The sequence below is a fragment of the Antechinus flavipes genome, chromosome 3 (genome assembly GCF_016432865.1).
Source record: "Antechinus flavipes isolate AdamAnt ecotype Samford, QLD, Australia chromosome 3, AdamAnt_v2, whole genome shotgun sequence".
In the NCBI taxonomy this organism is placed as follows: domain Eukaryota; kingdom Metazoa; phylum Chordata; class Mammalia; order Dasyuromorphia; family Dasyuridae; genus Antechinus; species Antechinus flavipes.
This window is the reverse complement of record NC_067400.1, coordinates 615,198,386-615,222,387: the sequence shown is the minus strand read 5'-3', so window position 1 is coordinate 615,222,387 and position 24,002 is coordinate 615,198,386. Positions and strand designations below refer to the sequence as shown.

General features: G+C 55.0%; 1 protein-coding gene across 2 annotated transcripts; it reads left to right on the top strand.

Annotated features, from left to right (window-relative positions):
- Window positions 1–9,072: 9,072 nt before the first annotated feature.
- Window positions 9,073–23,204, top strand: DHX34 (DExH-box helicase 34). 2 transcript variants are annotated; one of them, XM_051989285.1, is made up of 18 exons: window positions 9,073–12,237; window positions 13,166–13,477; window positions 13,741–13,998; window positions 14,367–14,469; window positions 15,001–15,218; window positions 16,655–16,829; window positions 17,287–17,480; window positions 17,649–17,750; window positions 18,353–18,598; window positions 18,739–18,912; window positions 19,298–19,409; window positions 19,644–19,750; window positions 19,905–20,183; window positions 20,412–20,588; window positions 20,841–20,979; window positions 21,142–21,875; window positions 21,970–22,266; window positions 22,443–23,204. In XM_051989285.1, exons 1-16 carry the CDS (start codon window positions 11,518–11,520, stop codon window positions 21,273–21,275), a joined length of 3,450 nt encoding a protein of 1,149 aa, XP_051845245.1. In that variant the 5' UTR covers window positions 9,073–11,517; the 3' UTR covers window positions 21,276–21,875; window positions 21,970–22,266; window positions 22,443–23,204. The 2 variants fall into 2 exon arrangements, with proteins under 2 accessions (XP_051845245.1, XP_051845244.1); XM_051989284.1 differs by having other exon boundaries at window positions 21,970–23,204.
- The last annotated feature ends 798 nt before the right edge of the window (window positions 23,205–24,002 follow it).

Here is a 24,002-nt window from a genome sequence, read left to right as displayed (position 1 = left end):
ACTTGCCATATTATTTCTTTCACACATACACACACACACACACACACACACGTTTCTTCTTTAAACCATTTCTGCTGAGAGTAAGGTTCCATCAGTACCCACCCTCTCTCCCCACTTGCTTCTTCTGTATCAGTTCTTCCTTTCATGCCTAATTTGAATGAAATAATGACTTCTTTTTCATTTCTCTCTATACATCTTTATTTATTAGAGTCATTCGGTTACCCCTTAAGCCACAACTAGGGCTCCCAAATATGCCATCCCACAAATGGCCTTGCTCCCTGTAAGTAGCTGCAAACTATTGCTCTTTTCCTTCCTGGAACTGAATCTGCTCTCCGGCCCACAGCCAACAGGCTCCCAGCCCCTCTGCTCCTGTACTTCCCAAGTGTGGGCTAGCTCCTTCTCCCCCCAGCCATAGAGTGGGGCCTCTACCTCAGCTGTTCAGCACTTCTCCTCTTGGTGTCCCTCCCCAGTGGGAGACCCTTCAGTCGTCTTCTATTCCCACATTGTTGGTGAGGGGAAAGTCAGAGGTTAAGGCTGCTTCTGGGGGCTTGTTTGCAGATTCCTCAGTCAGTCAAACCTCCCCCCTTTGGAGACTGAGTGTCAATCAAACATTCTATGTTCATTTTTTAAAATATCTTTTTTCTCTCTCGTGGTTTTTCCCTTTTGTTCTGATTTTTCTTTCCCAACATGATTCATAAAGAAATGTGCATTGGGGGTAGCGAGGTGGCCCAGTGGCTAGAGCACCGGCCCTGAAGTCAGGAGGACCTGAGTTCAAATCTGCCTTAATACTTCTTAGCTGTGTGATGCTGGGCAAGTCATTTAGCCCCAGTTGCCTCAGGGAAAAAAAAAAGAAATGTGCATTAAAAAATTAATATACATGGGTAACCAAAAAAAAAAAAAAAGAAAGAAAGAAAACAATAAAAAGGGGGGAAACACCCCTCTACCTTTGGTGGTCTGGTCTCTCCTGATGTGTGGGACAGGTGCTAGGTCCCCTCACCCAAACTGACTGCTCAGCAGCATCTTCAGATACAAAGAGGAAGCATTTATTTGGTCCTTGCAAGGAGAAGCCCCAGCACGCCTGGGCACACCCAGAGCATTTCAGCTCCCATCTCCCAGCATTGTGCCCAATCTAGTGAGTTGGAAATAGTGAATTTGGTTAAATAGCAAAAGACCCAAGTCTTTTCATTGGATGGGCCAAAAAGGAAGTCACCTTTATTGGCCAGTGATCAGCAATATTATCTACTTCTTGTGAGTCATGTCACTTCCTGGAGCTTAGGCCTAGGGTCTGGCCTTTCCTGCCCTACAGACCCCTGGGAATCACAGGCTAGGCCTGCAGGCCTAGGGTCTGGTCCACTCCATCTCACAGACTTTTTGAGAAAACTTCACCCAGTCAGTTCCTCCTCTTTATTTCATATGTGTGAAGCTTTCTCACCCCAATCTTCTTCCACTAGGACATCCTTGTTATCTAGGCCTTCAGGCTGCTCCCTTCTCTTCAGTATTAACTATAACCCACTCTCTTCCATTTAGAACCCACACCCACCATCAGTGGAAGCTTTCAGGAACCCCTTTAGCTAAGAAATCTTGAACTATTCTAGTGATTAAGCGCACAAGCAAGCGGGTGACAGGATAAAGCTGCTTAAAGCAATGAGCAGGAGTCAGAGACCCCACTTCCACCAGCTCCCACCGTCTGTCTTGGACACCCAGTCATCACAGAGCAGACTGGCGTCCGCAGCCAGTGTTACCTGTGGAGGCCCCAGGTCTCAGGCCTCAAGCAGTCCAGACCCAGACTCACTTGGGACAGAGAGACTGGAGCTGCTTCAGGCTGACGAAGGGCAAAGAGCTGGCCCTGCCCAGTGGGGTCTAGACTGAGGAGGGGAGACGAGTGACTTGTGGGCTGCAGCGTCCGGTGCCGAATGTCAGAATCAGGTCTCAGGTGACTTCAGGTTGACCAAGTGATTAGAATTTCCGGCTTGGAGTCTGGAAGAAGCAACTCTCACAAGTAGATTGGAAACGCAAGGATTAAATATGAGCAAAAATAAAAGAATAAATAAAAATGGAGTTCGTATGGAGGTTACTGGGGACAGTAACTAGAAACCCCACCCAGAGGAAAGCTGGGGGGGAGATGAGGCTACCATGAATGCTACTCATCCAAACGGCTTTTCCTAGGAAAGAATGTTTTCCCCAAACACCTGCTTTTATTTCCTCAAAGGAGTACAGGCAATGGGTGGAACATTGTGGCCATTGGTGAGTGTGATCTCTCCGGCAAAAACCCTAGAGTCTTACAAGGGAAGGCTTTTACCTAGTTAGTACGTGCTAACAAAACCGAAAGCAGTTTGAAGCCCCTGTGAGGGGCACATGTGCAGGCCCTTTTAACAGTCCTTTCAGAATTTACTTGCCTGAGAGCTATATGGGGGAATGCAGGAGTTGGGGAATTAAAGGTGCCATGGTCAGGGGCATAGTCAGCTGATCTGTAAGCCTATTTACCTTCACCTGATGTGAATTCCCGTTCTTTAGGAACCAATAGAGACCTTTCTAGATCCATGGACAGCTGGCAGTAATAGTTTTCCCTGCATATTTAATGGAGAATTGTTTGGCTGTCAAAAATCCCCTTTCTTTCCATATAGTTCCATGATCATGCAAAACAAAAAAAAAAAAACAAAAAAAAAAAAACGTATTTGAAGTCAGTTTAGATATTCATTCTCATTTCTTTCTCCAATTTTAAAGCTCTGAAGCACTTTTTTTTTGGAGGGGGGGCAAAATCTCCAAAGATTGGCCCAAAATGGGCTTAGGAGCTTCCTCAATTAGAAGGGCTGTGGCAGCTAGTTCTAAGGCAGGAAAATCACCCCCAAAACATCAAGTTTCTTTGAGAAGAAAGCAAGGGGTCTAGGATAGGGTTCCAGAGACTTCTAGGATCTAGCCCTGCCTTCCATCAATGTAGGTAGGGCAGGGTCCTAAAAACCTTGGCCTGATCAAGAGTGCTAAGATTGTCTCCTTTCTCTCCCAAGGAACAAAAGGAAGGTGGGAAGTGGCCCAAATACTTAGGCAAAGTGGGCCTTCAGACAGAGAAACTCTCCCTCCAGGAAGCAAAAGAGTTAAATGTTTTATAGCTTCAGTCCCAGAAGCCTCCAAGGCTGGATGGAAAACTTGTGCCTCATATCTTCCTCTGACCACTTGCTTTGATTACAGAAATTTACTATAAGAGGAAAAAGCAAGGACATGATTATAATATAATCAGTCAACAGTGATTCTTCAAGGCCTCATTCTGAGAACATACACACAACAGGATAAAGCATCTTCAGCTCTGACAACCAATCATGCAGTTTCCACCTCATAGCCAGACTCGGGAATAATCAGGTGGGAAACAAAGACCTGGAAACTGAGTCAGAAGGATCCCCCCTTAAGCAGAGACTAAAGTTGTCCTCCCACCTCTCGCTCAGATAAGATATCCACCTGTGAAGCATCCCTCTAAGTAATTTAGGGCATATTTCTTTCAGATGGTGGATCATTGGCTTGATGATCTATCAGGCAATCATATCCAAATTTGAAACTCAAAACAAAATTAGTTACAGCCCCAAGAGATTTCATCTCAATAGCAAATTTCACCAATCAGAGGCTTCAGATCTATATTTAAAAAAAAATCTTACAAACCCATTGTGCAAAACCTATGTGCCTGCAAAACAATCAAAACTAGTGCAGGGATATCAGGTTAAAATTCTGCTCTAGGTACTTCAAGGAAGCTATAGATCATATTTGTTATCATATTCATTAAACAAGGACACCCTTCTGCACTTAAATAAATATTCAATAATTTGCTGGAGACAGATGGAGACCTTGGTAGAAATAATCATTTTCAGAGAACTCACAGGTCTAACAAACCTCTTAAAAGTTTCTTGCATTGCTAAGCAGTGGGATCTATGATACTGCAGCAAAAAAGACCTTGCCTTAAAGCAGCCCTAGACTTGAAAAATAAAAACATACATTCAGTTATTAGCACCATGTAAATGTAAGCTATTCCTTTAACAATAAAAACAATTATTGTTAAAGTAATTTCAATTAAATGGGGGAGAAGGGGGAGTTCCAGTGAGGGTTGTTTGTTCTCACTTCTAAGAAGCAGCCACATCCAGTGGGAGGGAGGGAGGGAGGATAAGTTAAATCTTCACCTTTCCAAGCCTATAGATCTTTCCCATTCATATACAAGTTTAGCTTCTGACACATCCAACCTTCAGAAGACCAGTATTTTGGCCAAATTGTCCCTCCTCCAATGTCTCCTAATGGCCTAGGATTCCATCTGTTCATCTTTTGTAACTTCCTGCTTATGTCCGGCCATGCCTTTGTTACAAAATGTACTCTCAAAGTAGACTCATCCAGGTCTAAAGGGTCCAGACCTGAGCATTTTCTCCTACTTTTTTTTCAGTCTCTAAGAATTCAGAAGAGGATTCCTCCTTCCCTTGCATTCTGTCAAATTCCCTCTTCAGGTTCTATGGTTTGGTCACTGCACTCTTAATTCTTATGATTATTAAATCCCTTAGGTCTTGGATATAACCCTGATGAACCTCATTGTTATGGTTTCATCAGAGTCCTGATTGGGACATTTCTGATCAGCTGGTACTACCCCTGTTGCAGGAGGATGCTTCCTCTCCCATTCTACCATGGTGACCCTTCTCACTAGAGTTCTCTCCTCTGGAGAGAGTAGAATATTTACTATAGATATTAACTCAATCCAAGTATATATGTTAGGGCTCAGAAACTGATCTCATTGTTCTGATAGACCCGTTCTGATTTACCCCTGGATTATGCTCACTCAAGTTACCTGACTGGCCACTTACCATCCAGCTTTGGAGACTTGTGCTCCCTTTGTATTTGGGTCCCTTTCTTCAGGTCCATACTTCACAGAGAAGGAGGCTGAGGGTCTAATCTCAAGGACAGTCAGAGAGAACCCAACCTGGCACCTGCCTTGCATCAGAACTATAGCCCTCTCTCTGGGAAGTCACAGATCCTGGACGAGCCCCCATAAACTGTGTGGGACGGGTGCTAGGCCCCCTGACTAATCAGAGCCATCTTCAGATATTTGGTCCTTACAAGAAGAGACTTAAGCATAGCTGAGCAAACCCAGAGCCTCTCAGTTCCCATCTCCCAGCATTGTGCCCAGCCTCTTGAGCTGGAAACAGTGAATCTGGTTAAATAGCAAAAGTCCCGAGGCTTTTCAATGGATGGGCCAAAAAGGAAGTAAGCATTATTGACTAATGATCAGCAATGTATCTGATTCCTGAGTCATGTAACTTCCTGGAGTTTAGACCTAGGGTCTGACCCTACAGAACACTGGGGATAATCTATCTCATAGACTTTTTGAGAAATCTTCACCTGGTTCCATTCACTGAGGAGGACAATTGCTTCATCCCAAAGTCTGTTTATTTCTGCTGCTCTAGGCTCTCTCTGAGGAGATGCTCTATTTTTGTGGAGGAAATTTAGAAAGTTGAAAGTTTTTTTAACTTACTCTGCCATTTTCCCAGAATCCCACTAGTAGGCATTAAATAAATGATCATTTTCTCCTTTTCTCTTTATTCTTTGATGTATGAGAAAGGACGCCTACCTTGGACACAACTGGAAGCAAGCCCACCATGCCTCCTTGTGAGTTTGTAATAAGCAAGAAATATTGTACCTGTTCTAAGGACTGAATCCTCTTTAGTCACTCCTCTTATTATTTTATTCATTGAATTTAAATTAAATGTAAATGGTTACTAAACAAGTTTTATATCTGATATGTAATATTAAATTTTCAATAAAATATCTAATTTTAAAATATTAAATCAAGGAGCTTGGTGTAGTGATCCCATATGTCACCAGTGTCTAGCCAGAATCCAAAACCTAAAATCCTTCAATTCTGATTAGGGCTAGACTCTCTGTTTCCTGGGAATCCAAGGAGGGAGAGAATTCCAAAGTTAGAGGAGAGCCAGTGAAAACACTAGAAGTTTGAAGATGAAGTGTTGAATCAGAGGAAGGGAAGTGAGAGAGTATAAGATGTAAGAAGCCTGGAAAGAAGGGGACTATCTTGAAATTTCACTGATATGGAACACTCTCAGATAAGGAGGTTCCCTCTACCAATATATGTTGCAATTTACAGTCTTAGAGAATTGCCTAAACTCAAGAGACACTTAATTCAATCAATAAGCATTATTAGATACTCACTTAATCACATTAACTAATTGCCTAGTTAAAGATCTAGGTACTGTGGTTAGCACTGTAAAAAGGAAAATAAACCACATACAGTTTCTGTCCTCAATGACTTTATTTTCATTTTAATATCTCTTCAATGGAGAGCCCTTGGCTTTCCAAAAAGTTGCTGCTAATAAAAGTTTATTGAATGACTAACTGAATGTCTCCTGCCCCAAGTTTCCTGAGAACTAGGCCTTTCTGTCATGGAGATGAGGACTCCATCGGTTTTCTTCTGACCACACAGATGGAGAGACAATCAAAAATCTGTCAAAAAGCATTGATTTTATGTGCCAGATGGCTGCTAGGTGGCGCTGCAGTGGATCAAGCACTGGGCCTGGAGCCAGGAAAATGGAAAGACCTGAGTTCAAATCCATCCTCAAATACTTCCTAACTGTGTGACTGTGAAAATCACTTCATGCTTCAGGTCTTCAACTAAATAATGAGCTGGAGAAGGAAATGGCAAATCTCAACAGAATCTCTTCTAAGAAAACCTCAAATGGGGTTATGAGGAGTTAGATATGATTGAACAACAGGTCTTTTATGCCCCCTGGTGTTCCCTCTAAATTATATTGCATTTATTGTATATATATGAAGTAACTTGCACAAGGAAAGGCAAAAACACTTCTCCTGATCTCAAGGAGCTTACATTCTAATGAAGACAAGAAAGAAGGGAAGTGAAAGGAAAGATCTACTCCAAGGTGGAGTGGGTGTGTCTGGATAGGTCTCAGGGAAAATGGTCTGAGAGAGTTCTTGATAATTATGAATGTTTATTCCTCCCATCCATCCATCCATACACATATACACACACAAATTCTATTCTTGAAAAAACTTTAATGCATTTATATATATAGTTGCTAAGCATTTAAAATTAACTTCTGTCCCTACCTTAAAAAAAAAATCAAACCAAAACTGCAAAGATCGCGTCTCTAAATTTTTATATTCTTTTTACAAAATATATAGCAATATGACAATGAAAAATAAAGACTACTAGATTGAGCTGCTAACATACAAAGTCATAATCATAAATATGTATCTATAAAATCCTTCCTAATGTAGTGATGAGCAAAGATATGTTGGAGGGCTTCTAAAATACAGCTTCCAATTCACAGAATTCATGTCAGTGTGAACATGCAAATTCTAGACTCTAACAGCCTTCAAGGATTCAAGGCTTCATGATTTTGTTATAAAACTAAATTCAGTGAGATGGTTGCTTCCTGATTTTCTTTCTTTCTTTCTTTCTTTCTCTTTCTTTCTTTCTTTCTTTCTTTCTTTCTTTCTTTCTTTCTTTCTTTCTTTCTTTCTTTCCTCTCTCTTCTTTCTTTCTTTCTTCTTTCCTCTCTCTTTTTTCTTTCTTTCTTTTTTTCTTTTCTTTCTTTTTTCTTTTCTTTTTTCTTTCTTTCTTTTCCTTTTTCTTTCTTTCTTTTTTCTTTCTTTCTTTCCTCTCTCTTTTTTCTTTCTTTCTTTTCTCTTTCTTTCTTTCTTTTTTCTTTCCTCTCTCTTTTTTCTTTCTTTCTTTCCTCTCTTTTTTCTTTCTTTCTTTTCTCTTTCTTTCTTTCTTTCTTTTTTTCTTTCCTCTCTCTTTTTTCTTTCTTTCTTTCCTCTCTTTTTTCTTTCTTTCTTTCCTCTTTCTTTTTTCTTTCCTCTCTCTTTTTTCTTTCTTTCTTTCCTCTCTTTTTTCTTTCTTTCTTTTTTCTTTCCTCTTTTTTCTCTTTCTTTCTTTCTTTCTTTCTTTCTTTCTTTCTTTCTTTCTTTCTTTCTTTCTTTCTTTCTTTCTTTCTTTCTTTCTTTCTTTTCTCTTTCTTTCTTTTCCTTCTTTTCTTTTCTTTTTTTTGCTGAGGCAATGGGGATTAAATGACTTGCCCAGTGTCACACAGTGTCTCCTAATTTTCAAAACCAGATGATCTACAAACATTTTAGCAGTAGATAGTTTAAAAAACAGCAGGTTTTATACCTGTCTCTTGTTTTGGCTTTTAAAAATAAAACCTTGTCTTGAAGAAAGTGGACCTGGAATGGCCCCATCTTTTCCCGTTTCAGCAGACACCCCCTTCCCCAATCCTCATTTCTTCCCCCCCCCTCCCCTCCCCGCCCCAGCATATCGGGCTACTTCCTTCTTCCTTCCTTCTCCTCTCCCTCCCCCCCAACTCAGGCACACGGATATCAGACTGTCTGTCATTGTGTCAGTCAAAAAACTGATGAAAAGCGCCTCCTAAGGGCCATACAGGGTGCTAAGCCCTAGGGGACACAAAGAAAGGCAAAAGTCAGTCGCTGCCTGCGGAGCTCAGACATTGTGTCCCAAGCGCCTCCCAAGCTGCCAAACAATAAGCATTTATTAAGCACCACACTAGACAGGGAGCTTTTGGAGGGCAGGGGCTGTCTCTTGCCTCTTTTTGTATCCCCAGCGCTTAGCGAGGTGGCTGGCGCATAGTAGGGCTTAATAAATGTTGCCTTGGTTGAGTGGCTGTAAATTTCTCCTCTCGGAAACAATGCAATCTGATAGGATATAACTACCCTTTGCACGTCTCTCTAAAGTTTGCAGAGACTTTACAAATATTCTCTCATTTGATCCTCTGACCAAGGCTGGGAAATACGCACTATGATTATCCCCATTTTACAGATAAGGAAACTGAGGACAGCAGATGAGTCACTTGCCCAGGGTCACAGCCCCACGGGGCGTAGCATTTGAAATCCCGCTCTAGCTGACGCCTGCTTGACCCCGCCCCTCCGCCCATCTGGCCCGCCCCCAGACGCGCGGCTCCTCCCTCCTCCGCGGGGTTTGGCGACGTGCGCAGGCGCAGTACGGCGAGCGGCACGCGTAGCCCGGAAGTGGAAACGTGAGTGGAGAGGTGAGGGCCGGAGTGCGGCTGGCGAGTTCCTAGCGGGGCTGGGGGTGGCCGGGTTCGTGGTCCCTCAGAGCTCTGCCTCCCCCTCGGGGTTCCCAATCCCCCCCGGAGCGGGGCCGCTTCTCTGAGGGAGCGGGTGAGACGTGTTTCCGGTCTCCATAGTCCAGAAGGGGAAACTGAGGCTCGGAGCTTGCGTGGCGTGCGGGGGGCCTCAGTTCCCCCCCTTAGACCAGGACGGGGTGGGCCTCGTTTGTATGGGGCAGCTGAGAGGCCCCCAGAGGGGGAGGCCGAGGCCCGCGGGGAGGCCGGCTGCCCAGGGTTCTCCCGGGCCCTTCGCCCTGTACTGAGCAGCTGTGATCGCAAGCTCCTGGAGGGCATACAGTAGGTGTCTAATCAGTGCTTACTGATTGAAGAACGGCCCTGGGGCTTAGCATGGAACAGGAACTAGCCGGCATCTTAGCTTTCGCGGAGCTCTGGCACTTACCGGTGCTAGGGGGAGGGGCGTGGAGTCTCAGACCTGGGCTGGAGGACCTGAGTTCAAATTTCGCGCCTCTGATGTTTACTGGCGAGCTGTGTGATCATGGCTAACATAACCTCAACTTCTTCCTCTGTGAAACGGGTCCCCTGACAGCTCCTGCCCCCCAGTGTTGTGTGAGCCTCAAGCGACGGTGTTTCTAAAAAGCACATTTAATAGAAGCCTTATGAATGTGTTCAGTGCCATTTCCTGAGGAAGTGGGTAGCTGGGAAGGGTCTGCAGCCACATTTGAACCTAGATGACACCCCCTAGTGGACTTTGGATAGAAGCAGTCTTTTGGGAACTTTCACCACACTGCCTCTGCTTTGCCCACAGTAGTCAGCTCTTAGCCCCACCACATTGTTTATGCTTTGCACACAGTAGGCAGCTTTCTGCTCCCTGACACTGCTATACACATAGTAGGCAGCTCTCCACTCCCCCACACTGCCTCTCTGTTTTGCACACAGTAGACAGCTCTCTGCACACAGTAGGCATCTCTTTGCTCTCCCACACTGCCTCTCTGTTTTGCACACAATAGGCATCTCTCTGCTCTCCCACACTGCCTCTCTGCTTTGCACATAGTAGGCAGCTCTCTGCTCTCCCACACTGCTTCTCTGCTTTGCACACAGTAGGCAGCTCTTAGCCCCACCACATCGTTTGTGCTTTGCACACACAGTAGGCAGCTTTCTGCTTCCCCATACTATCTGCTATACACATAGTAGGCAGCTCTCTACTCCCTCACACTGTCTCTCTGCTTTGCACACAGTAGGCAGCTCTCTGCTTTCCCATACTCCCTCTCTGCTTTGCACATAGTAGGCAGCTCTCTGCTCTCCCATACTACTTATTTGCTTTGCACACAGTAGGCAGTTCTCTGCTCTCCCACACTGCCTCTCTGCTTTGCACACAGCAGGAAGCTCTCCATTCCCTCACGCTGCCTCTCTGCTTTGCACACAGTAGGCAGCTCTCTGCTCTCCCACACTGCCTCTCTACTTTGCACACAGTAGGCAGCTCTTAGCCCCACCACATCGTTTGTGCTTTGCACACAGTAGGCAGCTTTCTGCTTCCCCACACTATCTGCTATACACATAGTAGGCAGCTCTCTACTCCCTCACACTGCCTCTCTGCTTTGCACACAGTAGGCAGCTCTCTGCTCTCCCATACTCCCTCTCTGCTTTGCACACAGCAGGCAGTTCTCCCATACTACCTCTCTGCTTTGCACACAGTAGGCATCTCTCTGCTCTCCCACACTGCCTCTCTGCTTTGCACACAACAGGCAGCTCTCCATTCCCTCACAATGCCTCTCTGCTTTGCACACAGTAGGCAGCTCTCTGCTCTCCCACACTGCCTCTCTGCTTTGCACACAGTAGGTGGCTCCTGGATGTAGCTTTGCAGGGAAGCACTTTTTCTGAGGTCAGAAGGCAGGATTAGGGAAGAAGTGACCAGAGGTGCCTCTCACTCCTCCCACACTTGCTATGGATGGGGCTGCCAGTGGAGAGTGACAGGCAAGTCCCACCACTGTCTCCCTCAGTTTCCTTATTAGGTTTTTGTGGGGATAGTCCTAGCCCCTGGTCCCAGAGTTGTGCGAGGATTCAAGGAGGCTATATTTTGCCAGCCTTAAAGCAAGATGGAGATGCCAACTGTGGAGGACCCGGAGGGAGGCTGTCGAGGGGATTCTTGGGAGGGCACGGCTGGGCTGAGAGCTTGGCCAGCTCTCCTGTGTTCTGCAAGGTGACTTTCTGCCCCCGCAGGCCTTCACGGAGCTGGGCCAGCCCCCAGCGCTCGCTCTCCCCGACAGTTGCAGCTCTGCGTTCCGAGGAGAGACAGGGCCCGGACCTGAACTGCCGCTGTGTGACAGAGAGGGGGTAGAGGCCCCTGGGCCTCCCAGAGAGTGGGGACAGTTGGCTGCTGGCCTGCTCTTGCGTCCTGCGGAGAACCGGAGGGACCGGAGCCATGGCCTCGTCCAAAAGGCCCGAGGGCAGGGGCTCCCGAGAGGGCAGGGGCTCCCGAGAGCCTAGGGACTCCGAACACTGGGACTGGGGCTGCCCAGAGACCCGGAGCCAGCTGGAAGAGATCTTCTTCGGGGACCAGGACGTCATCCGCCGGGGTTCGGACGAGTGCCACAAGTTCTGGGCCTTTTTTGACCGCCTACAGACTTTCCAGAAGCTCAAACCTGGTCCAGAGGGCGAGCGGCCAGCCGAGGCCCAGGTCCCCCAGGGACCCGAGTGCCCGGCCCTGGCTGACCTCCCTGCCACTTACGACCCTCGCTACCGCATCAACCTGGCCTTGCTGAGTGGGGAGGGCGAGCCCGGCCTGGGGCAGCGGGGGACCCGCAGCCGGCTGCCTCGCCACCGGCTGGCAGAGTTCCGCCGGGCGCTCCTCCACTACCTGGACTTTGGACAGAAGCAGTCTTTTGGGAAGCTGGCCAAGCTGCAGCGGGAGCGGGCAGCACTGCCCATGGCCCGCTACAGGCAGCACCTGCTGCGGGCGCTCGGGGAGCACCAGGTGGTGATCGTGGCTGGTGACACGGGCTGTGGCAAGTCCACCCAGGTGCCCCAGTATCTGCTGGCTTCCGGCTTCAGCCACGTGGCCTGTACCCAACCCCGGAGAATCGCGTGCATCTCTCTGGCCAAGCGCGTGGGCTTCGAGAGCCTCAGCCAGTATGGCTCCCAGGTAAGCTGGCACGGGCGGCTGGTGCCCACTCACGTGGCCGGGAGGGTGTCGGCCAGTATGGCTCCCAGGTAAGCTGGCACGGGCGGTGGTGCTGCTCCTGGCATGGAAGGTCCTGCATGTACTGGGGGTCCCCAGGACCTTTAGGAGGGGAGCCCCAGGTCACTGTGGTGCTGCTGTTGCAGGGATCAGTTAAGCTAGGGGCCCTGGGCTGCACGTCCTCATTCTTGTCCGAAAGGGGCTGGGTGGAGAGAGCCTACGCCTGCGGTTGGGCAGCCCACCTCAGACACCTCCTAGCTGCCTGGGCCCGGTGAGTGGCCGCCCACCTCCAGCTGGCCGCCCCCTGCTGCGCCCCAACTCCTGGCTGCCTCCCAGAAGGAGCGTCCCAGCCCCTGCATCCCAGTGCCTTCCACTGATTTTTGGCGTGGATCCTCCCATTTGACGATTGATCTTAACCCGCCTTAACATAGTGCAGTGCCTGGCACACAATAGGCACTTAATAAATGCTTTATTAATCGATCGATTCGTCTGTAAGATGAGAAACCTCCCAGGGAGGTCGTGAGGACTGGAGGCGAACACAAATAAGTGCTTCCCAAAATGCCAGCCCGGGATAAGTTAGTGTTCCTGGCAGCGCGGTGTCGTGGAGCCAGCAGCCACGCCACCTCCCTGCTCACGGGGGAAGGGGCACGAGAAGATGCCCAGGGCTGAGGCAGGGGGGCGGCGGCGCAGACCGGTGAGGGGCCCCTGGGGAACGAGGTCCCCTGCTGTGGGCCCGGATGCTCAGGGGGCCTTGAGATGAGACCCACACTGCCTCGCCGCTGGACACAGGCCCTGCCCTGTCTGTGGGCACCGGGGATGCGGGCTGGGCCAGGGGTGCCAAGGGGCACAGGCAGGGCTGGGCTCCCTTCCTCACCGCGCCTCCTCTGCGCAGGTGGGCTACCAGATCCGCTTTGAGAGCTCGCGCTCGCCGGCCACCAAGATCGTGTTCCTGACGGAGGGCCTCCTGCTGCGGCAGATCCAGCGGGAGCCGACCCTGCCCCAGTACCAGGTGCTCATTGTGGACGAGGTCCACGAGCGCCACCTCCACAGCGACTTCCTTTTGGGCGTCCTGCGCCAGCTGCTGCCCGTCCGCCCAGACCTCAAGCTCGTCCTCATGTCGGCCACCATCAACATCAGCCTCTTCTCCAGCTACTTCAGCCACGCGCCGGTGCTGCAGGTGCCCGGGAGGCTGTTCCCCATCACGGTCAGTGCCCGCTCGCCAGGGACCCGGCTGTGGTGGACTCCCAGCGTCCTGCCTGCTCTCTGCCTTAGTCTCCCCACGTGTAAAATGGGCGGGTCGCATGGTTTCTAAGGGGCCCAGATTCTGATGCTTCAGAGGAAGGGCTGAGGAAGGACGTGCCTCAGTTTCCAAGTCTGTAAGATGGTCCTCTGCGGGCCTGCCTCCTGTGACCTCGGAGCTCCAGGGGCTGCTGTCCGCGGGTGACCAGGCCCGCTTTCTTCCGCCAGGTCATCTACCAGCCCATCCCGAAGGAGGAGGTGCCGACCTCCAGGGCCGAGAAGCTGGACCCGCGGCCGTTCCTACGCGTGCTGCAGGCCATCGACCACAAGTACCCCCCCGAGGAGCGCGGCGACCTGCTGGTGTTCCTCAGCGGCATGGCCGAGATCGGCGCGGTGCTGGAGGCCTTCCAGCCCTACGCCGCCCACACCAAGCGCTGGGTGGTGCTCCCCCTGCACAGCGCCCTCTCCATCACGGACCAGGACAAGGTGCCAGTGGAGGGGCTGGGGCCCGCGCCAAGCCCCCCGGCCCTTTTCGTCTCTCCCTCTTTCTCTCTGTCTCTCCCTCAGTGTTTCTGTCTCTGTTTTCCTCTCTTTTTCTCTCCTCCTGTTTCTCTCTCTGTATCTCCCTTTTTGTCTCTATCTCTCTTTGTCTCGATCTCTCTCTCTCTGTCTCTCTCTCTTGTCTTTCTCCCTTTTCTCTGCCCAGCTCCACATCTCTGCTGCATTTCAGTTAGGGCAGGGGATGGGCAGCAGAGAGCCCTGGGGGGCCGAGGGGGGCCTTGCCAGTGCCTTGTGGGGACCCCCTCCCTCTGCTTCTCCTCGCGCTCACTCCCCCTGCCCCACCCTCCCCCCAGGTGTTTGACGTGGCTCCTCCTGGGGTACGAAAATGTATTTTGTCCACCAACATCGCGGAGACCTCGGTGACCATCGACGGCGTCCGATTCGTGCTGGATTCTGGTGAGCCCCTCCCCCGTGGCAGAGCCCGGCAGAGGGGAGCTGTCCGCGTCCTCCGCGCGCCCTCAGTGGCCCCCTCGTACCTCCTGGAGGCTGCTTTTAGGCCGGTCCCGGGGCTGGGCACTGCACGGCCCAGAGAGTCTGTGGGCATGTGGGCTGGGGGTCGGGGGAGGCTCCTTTATCACAGAGAGAGAGGGAGGGATGTTCTCAGAGACTCTAGGGAGCTTCCCTGGCAGGGGCAGCGGCAGGGATGGGGGCAGGGACAGTGGCGGGGGGAGGGGCAGTGGTAGTTGCAGGGTCTTGGCAAAGTCTACCTGTGAAGTAGGAGGTCACAGACCCCCAGAGCTCGGGCCCCTAGAGACCAGTCCCCCTGGTGCTTCTCGTGTTTGGGGGGCACCAGACGAGGCCTGGCTGAGTCACCGGGTGGCCAGTGGCAGAGCGGCCCTCAAAGCCTCGAGCCCAGAGCTGGGCCCGGGTGGTGCCCCTGGGGCTGGGGCTTTCCCGGGGATTGCCAGGTTCTCCCGTGCCCTCCAGGTAAAGTGAAGGAGATGAGCTTCGACCCCCAGGCCAAGCTGCAGCGGCTCCAGGAGTTCTGGATCAGCCGGGCCAGCGCGGAGCAGCGGAAGGGCCGTGCCGGGCGCACGGGGCCGGGGGTGTGCTATCGCCTCTACGCCGAGTCCGACTACGACGACTTTGCCCCCTACCCCGTCCCGGAGATCCAGAGGGTGGCCCTGGATGCTCTCGTCCTGCAGGTGAGGGGGGCAGGGGCCCTCCCTGGGTGGAGAGAGGAGGAAGAGCCCGCACTTCTGAGCCCAGAGTCCCAGGTTCTAATCTCTGCCCTGTCACAACCTTGCTGTGTGACCCGAGTTAGGCCATCTCTTCACCTCACTCAGCCTCAGTTTTCTCATCAATAAAGTGGGAACAGGTGTGTTCCTGCTGCTGAGGAAAGCATTAGCAAAGCCCCTCAGAAGCAGCAGAAGTAGAGCACCACTTGGGGGCGCTGAGAGGGGGCGCTGCCAGCTCATGAAGAAAGGCTCTCGCCCCCCTGGCAGGCTGATGCAGAGCTGGCTTCAGATCCTGCCTCAGACACTTCCAGCCTGTGTGAGCCCCGGCAAGTCAGTTCTCTCTGCCTCAGTTTCCCTGTGGCCTTGAAGATCCCTTCCCTCTCCAAATCTATGGTCCTGTGCCCTGAGCTGGGCCTTAAAGGGAAGGAAGGTCCCAGAGGTGATGTGAGGATGGAGAGGCTGGAGGGCGGCCCTTGCAGATGTGTGGAGGGGGGAGATGGCAGGTTGTGTGTGTGTGTGTGTGTGTCTGGGAGGTAGAGAGCCTGAGGGGGAGGGGAATGGTTGGTCCAGAGGGAGGATGGGCTTCCTCCTCTTCCCCCCACCCCCCTCCCCGAGTCCCGCCCCAGGGGGCAGCCTGTGGCTGGAGCCTGAATGTTAGTCGTTCTCCCCGCTGCAAAGCTCACCCACATAAATGCCCTTGGCTTCCTGCCCCGTTTGGAGTTTTCTGGGCAAAGATACTGGCACAGTTCGTCATTTACTGCTCCAGTCATTGTACACATGAGGAAACTGAGGCAGAGAGAAGGGACGGCCCAGGGCCCAGACTTGAACTTGGGAAGATAACTCCAGGCCTGGAGCTCTGTGTGCTCTGGCTCCCCCTAGCGGCCCACAGGCCCCCGTACACACATGGTGTCTCCCCTTGGGGGCAGGCTCAGCACTCAGACCCCTGGGGCACAGGGGCAGAGGAGCCGGGGCCCCACCTCCTCCAGGGTGGCTGCCCTGACTGCGGGCTCCCCAACCCTGCCAGGCCAGCTGTGGCCTCCCCCTCCCTGAGCCCAGGAGACCGGCTTCCTGGCCTCTGCCCAAAGGGGCCTCGCCAGCTCCCCCGGGAGGAGGGGGCTCCCAGGCAGAGGCAGACGGCCAGCGGGTGTGACATCGTTGCTTGGCAGGAAGGAGGCCGGTCTCCTGCCCCTCCAATGGGGGCCTGTCCCTGCCAGACCTTCACGGGCAGCTGCCAGGGCCGATCATGGGCTCTGTGGTTGGCGGCTCCCCTGGGGCCCCTCCCTTTCTCTTGGGGGTGTCTGTTCTGGGACCTCCCGTCAGATTTCAGCTTGAGCCTCGTGCTGGGACTGGGCGGGTCCTCGCCCTGAGCTGCGGCTGCTGAGAGAGTCTGTTGTGCGGTCTAGATGAAGAGCATGGGGCTGGGAGACCCCCGCCGCTTCCCCTTCATCGAGCCCCCACCCGCCGCCAGCCTGGAGACGGCCATCGCCTACCTGCGGGACCAGGGCGCTCTGGACGCCTTGGAGCACCTCACGCCCATAGGGACCCTGCTTTCTCAGCTTCCCGTGGACGTGGTGATAGGTGAGGCGCGCTCTGTGCGGGGACATGGGGGCTTCTACCCGTGTGGGAGGGGCCTAGGGGGGACCACGTGACCCCCGACCTCCGCCTTCAGTGGTTCCGAGGGAACAGAGCCGGGTTTGGATTCCGCACTGGAATGGCGGGCCTGCCTTCCAGCTCCGACCCTCAGGCCCATCTGAGACTCAGTCTTCCCTCTATAAAAGTGGGTGTAAAACTGCTGCTGGCGCTGCGGGGTGCTGGGAGAAAGGCTCTTGTTAAGCGCCTGCTGTGTGCAGGCACTGGGGGCCCCAAAGCCTTCCTTTTCCTAAGGGGCTTACCTTCTAATTGGGGGGGATGGGGGGTCACCACACAGACAAGCTGGGCCCGGGGTAAATGAGCCATCCTGATGGAGCGGGGGCGGGGAAGCTTCCTGGGGAAGGGGCGCTCTCAGTCGGGGCTTGAAGGAAGCCGCTCTGTCCAGGGAAGATCCTGATCTTCGGCTGCCTCTTGGACCTGGTGGAGCCCGTGCTGACCATGGCAGCGGCCCTGAGTGTCCAGTCCCCCTTTGTGCGCAGCGCTCAAAACAACCTGGACTGCGGGACCGCGCGGAAGCCCCTGGAGAGCGACCGCGGGGACCCTTTCACCCTGCTCAACGCCTTCAACGCCTGGGTGCAGGTGAGACGCGGTCACACGGGTGGCTCCCCCACATCTGGGCGGCCCTCGGCAGGCTTCCTCTGGGTGTGGCCGCTGGGCTGCATCCCGGCCCTCGCCTGGCCGCTCTGAGAAGCCCCTTCCCTCCCAGGGCTGGCCCCGGGACTCCCTGACCCCCTCCTTCTCACCCAGGTGAAATCAGACCGCAGCGCCAACTCCAGGAAGTGGTGCCGCCGCCGGGGCCTCGAGGAGCACCTCATGTACGAGGTCGCCAACCTGCGCCAGCAGTTCAAGGTCAGGGCCCAGTCTGTGCCCCGGCCGGGCCGGCCTGCCCCCCAGCTAGTCAGAAGGGGCAGACTGAGGGGCTGCTGCTGTGGGCCTGGGAGGGGCCCGGCTGGGGAGGATGCAGGAGGTCCTGGAGGACCCTCCTTTCTGGGGTTCACTTGAACCCCTCTAAAATCGCTCCCAGAAGGGCCCTTCCAAGTCTAACTCCCCCCAGAGTTCTGGGTTCAAAGAATGCTTCTGTGTATAAGTGGGGAGCCCGGGCCAGAGAATTAACTCTGGAGAAGCGCGAGAGGAGGGGTGGGATAGGAGGGAGGGGCCCGGCTGGGTGCAGCCAATGGACGTGGAGGGAAGGTTGGGGAGGGCAGCTTCATGTCATGGCCTTGACCGCAGGTGGGAGCAGCCTGGGCCCTGTGCGGACATGCCCTCGTCCCTGCCCTAAGTGCTTCTGGCCTGGCAGCCCTTGTCCGGCGCAGTCCCCGGGCGGGGTGGGGGTGGGGGGAGGGTCAGGCCCCTTCAGGGGGGAGAGAAGGCCCAGGGCTGGGGAGTCTGGGGGAGCTGGGTATTCTGGCCTGGCCTCCGGCCTTAGGTGCCTCTGGCCTTTCTCGGAGCAGGGGCTGTTGCAGGACCACGGGCTGCTGGCCCAGGCCAGGGTGACGCCAGGGGACAGCTACAGCCGCCAGCAGCAGCACCGGCAGCGCCGGGAGCTGTACCAGCTGAAGCGCCAGCACGAGGAGGGCGAGGGCAGGAAGCGGAAGGTGCTGCGGCTGGAGGCCCTGGAGGAAGGCGCCTCGAGCGACGAGGACGCGGAGGCGTCCAGCTCACGGGCAGGGGAGGGCACCTGCCACGTGGACATCCAGGTTGGTGCTTGGGGCGCAGCCCCTCTCCTGCCGCCGGGGCTCAGGGAGCGCCTGGCTCTGTCTCCGGACCCAGAGGGGCCCCTCGATGGGCCGGCCCTGGGCCATCTCCCCCTGTGACCTTCGTCCCACCCCCTCCTCAGGATGTCAAGTTCAAGCTTCGCCATGATATGGATCAGCTCCAGGCGGCCGCCAGCTCTGCTCAGGACCTGTCCCGGGACCAGCTGGTGCTGCTGAATCTCGTGCTGGGCCGAGGCCTCTACCCCCAGCTGGCCGCCCCCGACCAGTTCAACAGCTGCCGCAAGGACTCGGACCAGGTATCGCCAGCCGGAGCCCCGGGGCCGCGGCCCCTCACCCTGCCGGGGGCACCAGGCCTGCCCTCTGTGCCCCAGCTGTTTCTCATGGGAAGTGGGGATTGTTCCCTGGCTTTGCCAGTCTTGCTTCCTTAAAACCTGGGCCGGGTTCTGGGGGTCTCCCTTCCCACACTCGTTCCTGTTTCTGTGGCCGTCTAGCTCCTCCCACTGCCCCTGGGACATGGGGGTGTGGAATATTAGCCCCATTTTATAGAACCAAGGTCGGCTTAGTGCTGGGGCTGCCACCCAGGCCCAGGCAGGGCGAGCAGATGTTCCCGGGGGGGGGGGGGGGTCGTCTCCCGGCCGCCCCACCCCCACCCCTGGCTGAGCCCCTTCTGTGGCCTTTCAGTTCTTCCACACCCAGAGCAAGCAGGGGGCCGTCCTTCACCCCACCTGTGTGTTTGCCAACAATCCCGAACTGCTGCAGGGGGGCCAGGCCGAGGCCCAGGACAAGAGCCGAGGTGAGGGGGCGGGAGGCTGGACTTCGGGCACTGGCCCTTCCTCTCTGGGGGGCACCTTCTGCTGGGGAAGTCTCAAAGCGGGGCCCCTCACTCGGAGGCGTCCACAGAGGGTTTGGACCCGGGACTTGCCGGCACCAGGCCCAGAGCTCTGGCCGTGGCCTCAGGCTGCCCCGGCAGGCGGTGGGGAGGCTTTGGGACCCACTTGTCCCTCATAAGCGCACCGGCCCCTTTCAGATCGGAAGGACGGCATGAGCAGCGAGCACCAGCTCCTGGCCTTCGTTTCTCTGCTGGAGACCAACAAGCCGTACCTGGTGAACTGTGTGCGTCTCCCTGCCCTGCAGGTGGGTGCGTCTAGCTCCTAGTTCCAGCCTTGGTCCCACTCCCGGCTCTGAGCCAGCCTGTGCTTGGGCTGCAGACTTGGAGAGGCAATGGGGGACCCCCCATGGGAACGAGGCCTGGGCGTCCCTGCATCTTCCCTCCTCTGTCCCCCACCAGACGCTGCTGCTTTTTAGCCGGAGCCTGGACACGAATGGCGACTGCTCCCGCCTGGTGGCCGACGGCTGGCTGCAGCTGCAGCTGGAGGGCAGCGAGAGCGCCATGGGGCTCCTGTCGGCCGCTCTGCGCCTCCGCGCCCACTGGGAGGAGGCCCTGGACCGGCAGCTGGCCCGCCAGGCCCAGCCGCGAGGCGAGGAGAGGGCAGCCGCGGCCCTCAAGGCAGAGAGGAAGGCGGCGGCGGCGTTGGGCCGGGACCTGCTGGGCTTCATGAGATCCAAGGTCTTCTCACAGCAGCCCCCTGAGCTGGGAGGGAACTCGGGGTCTGGAGAGAAATGGCGAGTCGCACTTGTGGGTCCAAGACCAGACTGCCGGACTGGGGCAGGGGCAGGGGCCCGGGGCTCCACGGCCTGGCAGGGCTGAAGGGGCCCAATCTGTTCTTTGGGGGACTGAGAGGTGGGGCTGGGCCAGGGATGGCCAGAGAGAGTGACCCTCGCTTCTCCTCCCCAGGTGTCCTACAGCATCCACAAGCTGACCGCCTTGGAGGCTCAGAACCTCTACGTGGGACCCCAGACCATTGCGGCCGCCCCCCAGCTCCCGGGCCTGTTTGGGGAGGCAGCCTTGTCCCCAAACGACACCAAGGGGGGCTACACCGTCACAAGCTTCCTCACCTACAACTGCCTCATGGTGAGTGAATGACCCCTCCTCCGCTTCAGACAGCGGGCACATGCATAGTAGAGATGGGGAAACTGAGGCCGGGGCAGGCGAGGACGTGCGCCACGCACCAGAGGTGGGCCCCAGGCTTCGTGCCCAGGGCCTGCAGGGTCCCATGGTCTCTTTCTTTGCCCTGCCCCCGGCCAACGTCAGGGAGGTGGGAGGGCGCTCGCCCTGGCGGGCAGGGAGGGTGCCGGGCTCTGAGGCAGGTGTGGTATCCCGCAGAGTGACACAGACTTGTACAGTGACTGCCTGCGCACCTTCTGGTCCTGCCCGCGCTGCGGCCTCTACATGCCCTTCACCCCCATGGAGCGGATGTGCCACGAGAGCGCCTGTCAGGCGGCCCCCGATGAGGGTGCCCATGGTGAGCAGGGATCCCTCCCGGGTGGGGGGTCCCCATCCTACAGAGGAGGCGCCCGCCTTCTAGGCCGGCCCTTCTTCCCCATCTCTGCTCCTGGGCCTGCAGCTGCCCTGGCTTTGGGACCACTGGGACCCAGCCCTCAGCCTCCCTCCTTTCCCTTTCCAGGGGCCAGTGATGAGGAGGCCGACTCCAGCCGCCAGGCGTCCGCTCTGCGCAGGGCCTACCACTGTGAGCACTGCCAGAAGGATTTGCTGCTCACCCCCACGGAGATCCTCCGGCACCGCCGACTGCACGTGTGAGGGACCCCCAGGAGACCCCGAGCTGGGCTGGCGGCTCAGGGAGCCGGCCCTTGTACTCGGGGAATAAAGTTGGCCTCCGCCTCTCCTCTGTCTCCGACCCCTCATGCTGTGGCTGGGCCGGATTCCTGGAAAGGTCCCGGGGGTCCTGTGCTCCAGGGCTGGCCCTTGAGGCCTGGAGTCTCTTTGCTGTCTTTCCCCGGCTGCCCCGTGGCCTGGTCTCCTGGCACGTTGGGGCCAGGAGGATGCCGTGTCCTTTCAGCTCCCCGAGCTTCCTTCGGCCCCACGTCCAGGACTTTGGAGGCGTCACATAGAGGGGAGAAACGTAGCCAGATGGCCTCTCTGCCAACGCCCAATGGACCGCCCGAAAGGGGGAGCCCCGGAGGGAGGACAAGAGTCAGGGAGGCTCCGGGACGGCCAGGGGAGCCACACTTGGTGGCCCTGAAAAGCCCAGCCACTGGCCCCACTTGCCTTGGCTCGGATGGGGCCATCGCTCCCAGAGGTCCTGGGGGCTGCTGCCTCTTCCGCAGAAGTGCCTGGATCCCAGATCTCGAGCTGCAAAGGACTCTGCAGGAGGGCACCGAGCCCCCCGGGCTGTCAGAGGTAGGATCGGAATCCAGAGCTCGCCCTCTGTAGCCTCCCTGGGAAGCTGCCTCCCCGGCTTGTCCATCACACGGTTTTCTCTCCTCTCCTTCAGCTGGTGAATTGGTTTGATGGTAGATGACCCCGGAAGAGCAGCCAGTTGTCCCGGTTGTGGCCGTGCCCCCTTCCTGAGGAGGAGCCCTTTGGGCAGTGCCACAGATGCCATCACCTTCCAGGCCCAGAGACAGTGGCTCCATCAGCCCCCTCCTCAGGTGACAGGAGGCTGCAGAGCATTCAGGGCTGGTCCTCAGTGCTCCCGGGCTAGCCTGGGCTCCCCAGCCTCCTGGTAATCCTGCTGAAGCGCCATCTTTGCTCACCCTCCCCGGCCCCAGAGTCCACAGAACCCAGAAAGGTGGGTAACTGTTCGAGGGCCTCGCTCACTGAAGGTCGGGAGAAGTCCTCTTAGGGCCACGCAGCTGGGCCGGCTTCCTGCCTCTGAGCTCCCGTCCTGTCATCGGGCCCCAGGGTTCTCTGCAAAGTTCCTTCTTCCCAAATGAGCGGCAGCGAGCCTGGCCCTTGTGCCCACAGGTGGGGGCTGACTTCGAGCCCCCAGGCAAGAGGAGAGAAGGCAGTGGCTCTGGGAAGCCTGGGAGAGGGGACACAGGAAGCCGCCCTGTTCTGCCTTATTCTCTCCCTTCGGATCTCGAGGACGGCTCGCGAGCACTGAGAAGGGAGCCGGGGCCTCCAAGCTTCGGGCCGGCTACGCCCAAAACGGGGCTGTGGGGACCGAGTGCGGTTTTGGGGCTTATGGGGCAGGGTTCCTAGGCTGGAAGGTGAAGGCAGGATTCTAGGTTCGGTCCCCACAAACCCGAGCAGAGCGTTTGCCGTCTTCATGCTGTTCTTGGGAAAAGGGGCCGAGACAAGGAGTGAGACGTGATGTACATGTGGCTGGGGGACTCACAGCTAGTGTAGTGACTGACTCTCACGGAGAGAAGGTGCCAGGGGAAGGATCCAAGGATCCGCTTGGCCCCGGGCTATTTTAGATTCCTCCATCGATTCCTGGGGTGTGAAAAAGCAACCAAAAACCTTGGAAGAGAAACTGATCACTTCCCAGCCATGCATCCGAAACCAAAGAGAGGGGCCGGGGCAAAAGGTAAAGTACGAGGGATGGAAGCGCTTTTACCTGGACAAAATCAATGCGAGTAAGAAGGGAGGAGGTCGACTACGGGGGGGAAAAGTCTATTGACTCTTCAGTTAGGGTCTGATCCTTAAGCAACTAATTTATTTTTAAGGTTTTTGTATTTTATTTTCTAATTACATAAAAACAGTTTTTGCCATTGTTTTTGTAAATTTTGAGTTCCAAATGCTTTTCCTCGTCCCTCCTTGATAAGCAAGCCGTTCGATTTAGCTTATATGTGTTTGTTCGGACAAACCTTTCCACGTTAGCCATGGGGGCAGCTGACGTTAACGCTGAGCCGTGCTACAGACCGATCAGGCGGCCAACAGACGCAGGCTGAAAGCCCTTCCCCAGTAACGTAAGCAGGCAGTCATGTGTGCTCTAAATAAGGGAAGCGCGGAGGCGGCAGGGAGCGCCGGAGCGAACACACCGCAGGCCTGGAGGAGGAGGACTCGCCTTCGTGAGGCGAAGCCGGCCTGGGACATCTGCTGCCCGTGTGACCCCGCGCAAGGCACTGCTCCCGGCCTGCTTCAGTTTCCTCATTTGTAAAATGAGTGGAGAAGGAAAGGGCCAAGGCCTGCAGTGTTTCTGCCAAGAAAACCCCAAATGGGTCCACGAAGAGTCGGACACGACTGGAAAATAACTGAATGACGAAAAAGGGAAATGAAAATCAAAACATCCCTGAGATTTTCTAACACCCAGCAAACTGGCAAAGGGGCCAAAAGACAGGAAGGATCAGTGTTGGGGTGGTGGAAAGACTGGCACCCTGATGCCTTATGGGTGGGGCTGGGAATTGATTCAGCCCTTCCAGAAGGCAGTTTGCTGTTATGGATGTTCTTCCCTTTTGACCTAGAGATTGCACTGTGAGGCCCCTACCCCAAGAAGGTCACTGACCCCAAAAAAGGGTCCATGTATACCAAAAAATAACAATACTTTCTGTGGTAACCAGAAAAATGGGGGGGAGGGAACAG